The sequence below is a fragment of the Nerophis ophidion genome, linkage group LG16 (genome assembly GCF_033978795.1).
Source record: "Nerophis ophidion isolate RoL-2023_Sa linkage group LG16, RoL_Noph_v1.0, whole genome shotgun sequence".
Classification (NCBI taxonomy): Eukaryota; Metazoa; Chordata; class Actinopteri; order Syngnathiformes; family Syngnathidae; genus Nerophis; species Nerophis ophidion.
Window position 1 is genome coordinate 5,943,720 of NC_084626.1, and position 12,232 is coordinate 5,955,951.

Sequence of the window (12,232 nt, forward strand, 5' to 3'; positions counted from 1 at the left end):
TTTACAATTGATGTAATTACCATGAATTGATTAACGTGGGCCCTGCGACTTGTCCAGGGTGTACGCCGCCTTCCGCTCGATTGTAGCTGAGATAGGCACCAGCGACCTCAAATGGAATAAGCGGTAGAAATGGATGGATGATTAACAATTAAACAAGTTGAAAAACGTATTCGGGTGTTACCATTTACTAGTCAATTGTATGGAATATGTACTGTACTGTGCAGTCTACTAATAAACAGAGGTGGGTAGAGTAGCCAGAAATTGTACTCAAGTAAGAGTACAGTTACTTTAGAGATTTATTACTCAAGTAAAAGTAAGGAGTAGTAACCCAAATATTTACTTGAGTAAAAGTAAAATGTATGTTGTGAAAAAACTACTCAAGTACTGAGTAACTGATGAGTAACCTGATTACGGCAACAAATAATGCACAAAAACATAAAAATAGCAATGAGCAAATTCAGAGCCAGGAATATCTCTTAAGCAACTAAAACAATAATATATATTAAATAATAGTACATTAAAATAAAATAAAAAAAATGCCACATTGAGCCACAATAACTTAACAGCACCATAGCCTCAGTAGGCATTCATTGATTTGATTGATTGATTAAAACTTGTATTAGTAGATTGTACAGTACAGTACATATTCCGTACAATTGACCATTAAATGGTAACACTCCTATAAGTTTTTCAATGTTTATCAATTACTTAGTAAATGACAAAGTCGAGGTGATCTACCTCATGTATATACATATACATACACACACACACATCATTTATACACACACATATCATACATACACCCACAAATCATTTATACACACACATATCATATATATATATATATATATATATATATATGTATATATATATATATATACAGTATATAATTTATATTTATTTATTTTGCCGTTTTTGTTCACATGTTAAAGGTGTTTTAATGAATACACATGAATGTTTAACATATAGATTCCTATCTTTCATGAAGTCTAGAATATAAGTTGGTGTATTACCTGATCCTGATGACTTGCATTGATTGGAATCAGACGTCCACGTTTTCAAATGCAGGAGAAAAAAAGTTCCTCTTTTCTGTCTAATACCACATGAAAGTCGTTGGTTTTTGGCATCTTATCTGTCCAGCTTCCATATTCGTTTTTATACACTTTACAAGAAATACATTGGCGGCAAGCTCCGTAGCTTGCTAGCTTGTTTGCGCTGGCTTTCGGAGACTCTTATTTTGTTAGCGCAGGCGCGATGGAGCGGCACTTTTATTGTGAAGACAGGAACTGTGCGATCAGTCTTTAGGCTTATGACGGGAAGTACGGTTGAAATAAAAAGTGTCTTTTTTCCTTTACACCTTTGAATGATTGATTGAAACTTTTATTATTAGATTGCACAGTACAGTACATATTCCGTACAATCGACCACTAAATGGTAACACCCCAATAAGTCTGTCAACATGTTTAAGTCGGGTTTTACGTAACACGGTCATGTGACCGCCTGGCTCTGTTTGATTGGTCCAACGTCACCAGTGACTGCATGTGATTGGTGAAACGCAGGCATGCGTGGATTCTTCTTAGAAGCTCTGTCATTAACCAAAACAAACATTAATAGATCGATAAAAAAAGTAGCGAGTAGCGAGCTTAATGTAGATAAATGGAACGGAGTAAAAGTAGCGTTTCTTCTCTATAAATATACTCAAGTAAAAGTAAAAGTATGTTCCATAAAAACTACTCGTACAAGTACAATTTATCCCAAAAGTTACTCAAGTAAATATAACGGAGTAAATGTAGCGCGTTACTACCCACCTCTGCTAATAAATCAATCAATCAATCAATGTTAAAAATCCCGTTAAAATCCAAGTTAAAATGATTTGTATGCGAGTGAAAATAAAATTTGCTTTTCACTCTAAAATTGTCTATGACTGGTCCTCAAAAACTGTGGGGTAGACAGTCCGATGTAATCCACAGTTCTTCCCGCATCCTCCAATCATTTGTGGCAGCTTTGGGGTACTTTGAAGACTGCCAGCAACTTCCAATTTGTCGACAAACCAGAGCAACGCCTACTCCAATCAGCAGATGTCCTGTTGTCATAATTCCGAATAGGTGGATATCTTCACGTCCTCGACAGAAAAGGGTTGCCAGGCACGCGGCCCTCCTTCTTCTCCCAAGAGTCTGTCGTGTATCCAGCAACAACCGCTTCGTCACGACAGCAGGTTCCCCCAAACCCAAGATCTTGTCAATTTTGTTGAGGCCAGTTAAATAGTTCCAATGTTTAGATTTGGAAAGCAGTGAAAAAAGAGGCAACAAGAAAGTTAAAACAAAACAAAACAAAACAAAGAAGCAAGCAGGAGAGATAAGTGGGTGACATATTGTTGTCACCAGGAAACCCTACCTAGGTTCCATTCTAGAGGCTAATCTTTCCTGGGATAAAATGGCAACCGAGGTAATCAAAACGTTTAGTTTTTTTTTTGATTGATTGATACTTTTACTAGTAGATTGCACAGTTCAGTACATATTCCGTACAATCGACCACTAAATGGTAACACCCGAATAAGTTTTTCAACTTGTTTAAGTCGGGGTCCACGTTAATCAATTCATGGTACAAATATATACTATCAGCATAATACAGTCATCACACAGGTTAATCATCATAGTATATACATTGAATTGTTTACATTATTTACGATCCAGGGGTGGGATGAGGAGCTTTGGTTGATATCAGTACTTCAGTCATCAACAATTGCATCAACAGAGAAATGGACATTGAAACAGTGTAGGTCTTAGTAGGATATGTACAGCCAGCAGAGAACATAGTGAGTTCAGATAGCAGGAGAGCGAGTAAATACATTAGAAGTACATTTGATTATTTACATTCGGTTATTTATAATCCAGGTAGATGGGATGTGAATGGAGGAGGATATTAGTAAAGGGTTGAAGTTGCCTGGAGGTGTTTTTTTAGAGCGGTTTTGATGGAGGATAGAGATGCACTTACTTTTACACTTGTTGGGAGTGCATTCCACATTGATGTGGCATAGAAGGAGGTCAATCAAATAACAAGATTTCTCTACAGAATCACCTCTCTGGTCAACAAAAGCACCTTGAAGATTCTAGCGGGAACTCTCGTTCAACCCTTTTTCGATTACGCTTGCACATCCTGGTACCCCAGCACCTCCAAAACCCTCAAATCTATACTCCAAACATCCCAGAACAAGCTAGTCAGGTTGCTTTTAGACCTCCACCAAGATCACACCTCACTCCAACCCACTTCTCCAAAGTGGGCTGGCTCAGGGTGGAGGACAGAGTAAAACAACTTGCACTGAGCCTAGTATAAAATCCGCTACACCTCCCTGATACCGAAATACATGTCAAATTACTTCCATAACGTAAATTACAGCCATAACCACAACACCAGGGGGAGCTCCAAGAAACCACGTTAAACCCAGATTCCGATTTAACAAAGGTCTTAACTCATTCCCTTCTATGCCACATCAACAATGCACTCCCAACAGGTGTAAATGTAAAAACCGCACTAAAACAACACCTCCAGACAACTTCAACCCTTTACTAACACCCTCCCCCCTCCATATCCCATCTCCCCTGATTGTAAATAATCAAATGTATATACTTGTTCTTATGCTATCTGAACTCACTATGTTCTTTGCTCACTGTACATATCCTACTAAGTCAGACCTACACTGTTTCAATGTCCATTTCTCTGTTGATGACTGAAGTACTTATATCAACCAAACTCTCCTCATCCCACCCCCCGGATTGTAAATAATGTAAATAATTAAATATACTCTGATGATTAACTTGTGTGATGACTGTATAATGCTGATAGTATATATTTGTCCCATGAATTACGTGGACTCCGACTTAAACAAGTTGAAAAAGTTATTCGGGTGTTACCATTTAGTGGTCAATTGTACGGAATATGTACTGTACTGGGCAATCTACTAATAAAAGTTTCAATTAGTCAATCAATCAATCAAACTGGAAGCTGCCATGCTAACCATGTTAACTATGCTGTAATGAAAGCATAGTTAACATATAACATGTGAATTATACCAGAAAACGGTGCACTAAACACAACAAGAATATTTAATTGGGTTCGCCTATAAAGTCTACTTTATATAATTTTAAACTATTTCATTATTTTTCAACTATTCGTCTAATGCAGCTGCAATTTGAGTACAGTTATATTTTTTCATTTTGCGCCACACGATGTCGCTGTTTCACATAACATCAGTCCAAGATAAAAAAAAATACATTTGAACCCTTTGTGCTCCAAACATTCCTGCAAACCGGTTATGGAGTTTGCTTCGGCGTGAGTTGATAGTAGAGACTGTCGGGGATTTCTTTAGTGATAAAGCCGAAGCCTTTGAATCAATCAATCAATCAATCAATCAATCAATCAATCAATCAATCAATCAATCAATCAATCAATCAATCAATCAATCAATCAATCAACCAACCAACCAACCAATCAATCAATCAATCAATCAATCAATCAATCAATCAATCAATCAATCAATCAATCAATCAACCAACCAACCAATCAATCAATCAATCAATCAATCAATCAATCAATCAATCAATCATTTATATAGCCCTGAATCACAAGTGTCTCAAAGGGTTATAAAAGCCACAACGACATCCTCGGTTCAGATCCCAGACCAGGGCAAGGAAAAACTCACAACCCAGTGGGATGTCAATGTGAATGACTATGAGAAACCTTGGAGAGGACCGCATATGTGGGTGACCCTCCCCCTCCTACCCAACCTCCCTCTAGGGGAGACCGGATGCAATGGACGTCGAGTGGGTCCAGCACAAGGGTCAGCAACCCGTGGCTTTAGAACCGCCTTCGTGGCTCCGTGGACCTTTTTCAAAAATGGGAAAAGATGGGGTGGGGGGAAATATAGGGCTTCACGGTGGCAGAGGGGTTAGTGCGTCTGCCTCACAATACGAAGTTCCTGCAGTCCTGGGTTCAAATCCAGGCTCGGGATCTTTCTGTGTGGAGTTTGCATGTTCTCCCCGTGAATGCGTGGGTTCCCTCCGGGTACTCCGGCTTCCTCCCACTTCCAAAGACATGCACCTGGGGATAGGTTGATTGGCAACACTAAAATTGGCCCTAGTGTGTGAATGTGAGTGTGAATGTTGTCTGTCTATCTGTGTTGGCCCTGCAATGAGGTGGCGACTTGTCCAGGGTGTACGCTGCCTTCCGCCCGATTGTAGCTGAGATAGGCGCCAGCACCCCCCGCGACCCCGAAAGGGAATAAGCGGTAGGAAATGGATGGATGGATGGATGGGGGGAAATATATTTGTTATTTTAATAACATTTCTGTAGGAGGACAAACTTGACACAAACCGTCCTAATTGTTGGAAAGCCCACTGTTAGATGTGTTTATGCTTCACTTATGACAGTATTTGGCCAGTGCTGTTTTGTCCTACTAATTTTGGCGGTCCTTTAACCCACCTTAGTTGGTTTACGTGTACAACTTTCTCCGTCGCTGCTAGAGAGACGGGTTTTATGCCACTCCTTTGTTTCATTTTGTCCACCAAACAATTTATGCTGTGCCTGGATGCACAAAGTTGAGCTTTGTTGATGTTATTGACTTGCATAAGGTGCTAATAATCCATGCTATTTAGGCTAGCTGTGTAAACATATTGCATTATTATGCCTCGTTTGTCGGTGTATTTGAGTTCATTTAATTTCCTTAATTTATGTGTATTTAATTAATATTTGCATGTCTCATGACATAGGCTCCAGCAAGCCCAGTGACCCCGAACGAGACAAGCGGTAGAAAATGGATGGATGTCTCATGACATATTATCTGTATGTAATATTAATAGGCTGCATTTCTGATTGTGTGCCATGTTGTTCCAGACCACAGGAAACGTTACCATATTGTTCCAGACCACAGCAAACGTTACCATATTGTTCCAGACCACAGCAAACGTTGCCCAGCTTGCAAAGATTGTAATACATCCATTATAAGAAGAAAGCCTGTCCTTTCCTTTAACGTGGGCACACACATCTAGACCTTTGGCAGTTTTAAGCCAGTAATTTCCAGGAATTATCTAACCCTATTTGACACTTACTTAAAGTGTTGCTGGCACACCGCTTACATTAGGCTTTTAACAGACGGATTTGTTTTTGGTAGCTTTGGTCCAATATGGTTCTTTCAACATGTTGGGCCGCCGACCCCTGGTCTAGCATAATATTGTGAAAGTCCAGTCCATAGTGGACCTAACATAATAGTGAGAGTCCAGTCCATGGTGGGGCCAGCAGGTGACCATTCTGAGCGGAGACGGGTCAACAGCGCACGGATGTCCCCAACCGATGTACAGATGAGCGGTCCACCCCGGGTCCCGACTCTGGACAGCCAGCACTTCATTTATGGCCACCGGACCTGTGCCCCCCTTTCACAAGGGAAAGGGTGGGCAGAGCATAAAAGAAACAAAACGGCAGATCAACTGGTCTAAAAAGGGGGTCTATTTAAAGGCTAGATTATACAAATTGTGGTGAAGAAGGAGCTGAGCCGGAAGGCAAAACTCTCAATTTACCGGTCGATATACGTTCCCATCCTCACTTGTGGTCATGAGCTTTGGGTTTTGACCGAAAGGACAAGATCACGGGTACAAGCGGCCGAAATGGGCTTCCTCCGCCGGGTGAGAAGCTCTGCCATCCGGGAGGAGCTCAAAGTAAAGCTGCTGTTCTTCCACATCGAGAAAAGCCAGATGAGGTGGTTTGGGCATCTGGTCAGGATGCCACTCGAACGCCTCTTTAGGGAGGTGTTTCGGGCACGTCCGACGGGTAAGAGGCCACGGGGAAGACCCAGAGCACGTTGGGAAGACTATGTCTCCCGACTGGCCTGGGAATAACTTGGGATCCCCCGGGAAGAGCTTTGATTGATTGATTGATACTTTTATTAGTAGATTGCACAGTACAGTACATATTCCGTACAATTGACCACTAAATGGTAACACCCGAATAAGTTTTTCAACTTGTTTAAGTCGGGGTCCACGTTAATCAATTCATGGTACAAATATATACTATCAGCATAATACAGTCATCACACAAGTTAATCATCATAGTATGTACATTGAATTATTTACATTATTTACAATCCGGGGGGTGGGATGAGGAGCTTTGGTTGATATCAGAACTTCAGTCATCAACAATTGCATCAACAGAGAAATGTGGACATTGAAACATTGTAGGTCTTATTTAGTAGGATATGTACAGCCAGCAGAGAACATAGTGAGTTCAGATAGCATAAGAACAAGTATATACATTAGAAGTACATTTGAGTTGTTTATAATCCGGGGAGATGGGATGTCAATGGAGGAGGGTATTAGTAAAGTGTTGAAGTTGCCTGGAGGTGTTGTTTAAGAGCGGTTTTGAAGGAATATAGAGATGCACTTACTTTTATACCTGTTGGGAGTGTATTCCACATTGATGTGGCATAGAAAGAGAATGAGTTAAGACCTTTGTTAGATCGAAATCTGGGTTTAACGTGGTTTGTGGAGCTCCCCCTGGTGTTGTGGTTATGGCGGTCATTTACGTTAAGAAAGTAATTTGACATGTACTTTGGTATCAAGGAGGTGTAGCGGATTTTATAGACTAGGCTCAGTGCAAGTTGTTTTACTCTGTCCTCCACCCTGAACCAGCCCACTTTGGAGAAGTGGGTTGGATTGAGGTGTGATCTAGGGTGGAGGTCTAAAAGTAACCGGATTAGCTTATTCTGGGATGTTTGGAGTCTAGATTTGAGGGTTTTGGAGGTGCTGGGGTACCAGGAGGTGCAAGCGTAATCGAAGAAGGGTTGAATGAGAGTTCCCGCTAGAATCCTCAAGGTGCTTTTGTTGACCAGAGAGGAGATTCTGTAGAGGAATCTCGTTCTTTGGTTGACCTTTTTGATCACCTTGGTTGCCATTTTATCACAGGAAAGATTAGCCTCTAGAATGGAACCTAGGTAGGTGATCTCATCCTTCCTGGTGATAACAATGTCACCCACTTTTATAGTGAAGTCACTGACCTTCTTAAGTTTGATATGGGACCCAAATAGGATGGATTCCGTTTTACCTAAGTGTATGGACAAAGTGGCTGGGGAGAGGAAAGTCTAGGCTTCCTTGTTAGGCTGCTGCCCCCGCGACCCAGCCTCAGATTAGCAGAAGAAGAGGACAAATGAGTTTTAAGATGGGACTTAAATGCTTCTACAATGAAAACGTTATTTTTTCTGCCAGCATTAGTCAAATATTCCAACAATACCACAGAGAACATGCCTCACATTCCACAAATTTAAAAACGTGTTTTGAATGTGTCTAGCGGATTGAACCAGTGGCCATGATAGAGAATGGAAACGATTAGATGTGAAAAGTCAGAATAAAAAAAACAAAAAAACTGGTCCAGTTCTGAGAGGAGGGGTCTGCTCGTGTCAGGTTTCATTTCGGTCTGTGCGTACGTCTGCCACTGCAATTGGGTCTCTGGGAACACAAAAGGTTTGACAAGCCATGCTGTTGTTGCGGCTGGATAAACAAGACTGACTTTTTTGGTGGGGGTTTCTCCTCTCAGGGACATTATCCAAACTGAAAACTGTCTTGGTAGCATCCAAAGAAGCAAGATGAAGACCGACTGGGAGGACTTTGTTTTTCGGGCTGGGCTCTTCATCCGCAGTAAGTTTGATTTGTTGCGTAAGTAGCTCGGTTGTTTTTGCTCATCACCACAATCGGATGAAGTGTTGGCTTGGAATGTGTAAACAGGCATCACGTGACAAGCATGGACTGATTAACGTGGACTTAAACCAGTTGAAAAACGTATTCGGGTGTTACCATTTAGTGGTCAATCGTACAGAACACGTACTGTACTGTGCAATCTACGAATAAAAGTTTAAATCAATCAAACCGACTCCGTCACAGGAATGCCATGGTTGTCGCAAAATTATCGTCCTTTGACTGGCAAAAAGGGTTTGGCTAATTTGAAAGTTTAATAGGAAAGAAAGGAAGATACTTTATTGTCATTGCACATGTTAAATTGATTAAATTTTCAGCACAGACTCATTCAAGATGAGTAAAAAAAAAGTTGATATAATGGGGTGTGTAGGTGGCCTCAGTCTGAGGCCAGGAAAAAAACTCAATAACAGGAACAGGAATAGGAACGTGCTCCGTAAGCACTGATAAGTTAAAAAATACCTAACTTAATGATTCTCCTATGTAACCTGTCTACTGTATTTGTGACACAGTCGTACGTCATTTATCATTGTTAGTTGGTTCCGGACATGTCCGCGATAGTACGAATTATTAACTATAAATCAAATATTTTCATAGCTTAGGCATTAATCTGAGCCTTGTAGATATGAAATTAGACTTTATTCACCTTAACAATTACATAAGGAAGAGGAACATCGTTTCAAGAGTCCACATCAAAATGTGTTTTTTTTGTCAATTCGGTAATTGCAAAGTAAAAACATCAGCTTTCACATTGCACTGTCAATAAATTCGTTATTCTGCCCTCACTACTCGTTTCCAGCGTGTGCAGCTAGACAGATAGTTAACGAATGAAGAAATAGAAGCTCCAGAAATTTTGTTGATCGATGTTCCTTCTTTTGAATTATTTTCCTTCCTCAGGTTTCTTTCTGAATACATCTTCCTTTATTTAGATTTGTAAAACTGAAACTACAAACCTTACAAAAGTATAATGTCCCTTGTGATTTTTACATGAATAAAATAGAAAGTTTAGTGTTCATACACTGAGATAATTTAAACTACATGTGTTTACGCATAAACAAATTATATATATATATATATATATATATATATATATATATATAAGTATATATAGTCTAGGCTACTGTGGTTTATCCATTATAAAGTGATAAAAATCGGGGTAGAGCGGAATATACATTAGGTCAAAAACTCCCCTGAAGAGCAGGGAAACCTGCGAAAAGGCTTGAAGGGATGAAATAGCCTTTTTTCTCCCTGACCTAATGTTTATATTTATCTATATACATACATGCAGTACAGGTCAAAAGTTTGGACACAACTTCTCATTTCAATGCATTTTCTTTATTTTCATGACTATTTACACTGTAGATTGTCACTGAAAGCATCAAAACTATGACACCTGTGAGGGGATTTTTGTATTCAGATGACTACCTCTTGAAGCTAATGGATAGAATGCCAAGAGTGTGCAAAGCGGTAATCAGAGCAAAGGGTTTGTTTTTTTTGAAGAAACTAGAATATAAAATACGTTTTCAGTTATTTCACCTTTTTTTGTGAAGTACATAACTCCACATGTGTTCACTCATAGTTTTGATGCCTTCAGTGACAATCTAAGATGTAAATGGTCATGAAAATAAAGAAAACCCCATTGAATGAGAAGGTGTGTCCAAACTTCTGGTCTGTGAATTTTAAACTGTTTGCAAACACTTTGATCACTCTTCCTTATTGATTACCATGAGTTTAATTTTAGCAACAATTTTCCCCGGTATTATTTTTGGTTTTTTATTCAACCAGCGGATTTATGTGCATGTGTGAGTGAAAGGAAGAAAAGCTCTTACTTGCTAAGCCGCTTGCTGATGTGCGTGCATGTATTTCAGACTTTTTTTTCCCAGGAAGTAATGAGCATACTCTTACAATTAACGTTAATGTGTGACACTGACAAACATCAAAAGTAAGGAAGTAAGACGCTGTACAGTGTAAGCAATTGAAAAACCACATTCATTCCTTTTTTAGCCAACTCACACATTCCTGTTTTCTGAGTTTCAATCCAAGCGGACCACATTAATAGCTCTGCTCGAACGTCTGGATAGTTACTCTTGTCTTATTCACGCAACTGCAATGTATGACATGTTTCATAAAGTGTCATTTGACCTCTTTGAACTGATGTTTACTGTATTTGTCTTTCAGTCTCCTTGGTCTGCTTCTTCACTGCAGGTTTGTTATAATGTGTGTGTGTGTGTGTGTGTGTGTGTGTGTGTGTGTGCTCATGTCGGGCTATCCTTATGATGCACAACCAATTTTTACTGTGCAAACATTTCTCTTTTTGTGTACAATTTGTCGGATCCACACAACCAAAGCTAATTATGCAGCTAAACTCCAGCTATGCTAACTAACTGTAGAACAAACTGTTTATTTCATGCACAGATAATACCAAAGTTTAGAGAATACACAATAGGGTGCTCAAAAAATGTAATCATATTCAAATTGAAATTAAAAAAAAAAATTCAGATTGCAATCGATCCACAATTTTCAAGAAATGATTAAAGAAAAGAAAATATATATTGTTTTGGCCAAATAATTTTTTCTTTAATTAAAAATTGTTTGGCCTATGTATATATATCCATCCATCCATTTTCTACCGCTTATTCCCTTTTGGGTTCGCGGGGGGCGCTGGCACCTATCTCAGCTACAATCGGGCGGAAGGCGGGGTACACCCTGGATAAGTCGCCACCTCATCGCAGGGCCAACACAGATTGACGGACAACATTCACACTCACATTCACACACTAGGGCCAATTTTAGTGTTGCCAATCAACCTATCCACAGGTGCAATATATACACACACACATATATATATATATATATATATATATATATATATACATATATATATATATATATATATATATATATATATATATATATATATATATATATATGTATGTGTATGTATATATATATGTATATATACATATATATACACATATATATACATATATATGTACATATATATATTATATATACATATATATGTACATATATATACACATATATATATATGTATGTGTATGTATATATGTTTATATATGTGTGTGTATATATTGTATATATATACACTTATATATAAACACACATATATATATATACATACATACATATATATTATATATACTTACATTTGTACGTACATAAATACATACATATACATATATATGTACATATATATATATATATATATATGTGTATATGTATATATATATATATATATATATATATATATATATATATATATATATATATATATATATATATATATATATATATATATATATATATATATATACTAAAGACGTATATATTAGGGCTGCAAATCTTTCAGTGTCCCACGATTCGATTCAATATCAATTCTTGGGGACACGATTCGATTATATATCGATTTTTTCGATTCAACTATATTCTCGATTCAAAAGCGATATATTTCCGAATCAAAACGATTCTGTATTCATTCA

At 38.4% G+C, this 12,232-nt stretch overlaps 1 protein-coding gene across 3 annotated transcripts in view; it reads left to right on the forward strand.

Annotated features, from left to right (window-relative positions):
- Positions 1-8,400: 8,400 nt before the first annotated feature.
- LOC133570021 (matrix remodeling-associated protein 8-like) overlaps positions 8,401-12,232 on the forward strand; it is a 66,109-nt gene continuing 62,277 nt past the window's right edge. The window contains exons 1-3 of one of the 3 annotated variants that reach the window (XM_061922640.1): positions 8,401-8,504; positions 8,578-8,678; positions 10,911-10,937. In XM_061922640.1, coding sequence (XP_061778624.1) covers positions 8,627-8,678; positions 10,911-10,937 — 79 coding nt within the window. In that variant the 5' untranslated portion in view covers positions 8,401-8,504; positions 8,578-8,626. Of the gene's footprint in view, positions 8,679-10,910; positions 10,938-12,232 lie in introns of all 3 variants that reach the window. The other 2 variants (XM_061922641.1, XM_061922639.1) reach the window with 2 other exon arrangements.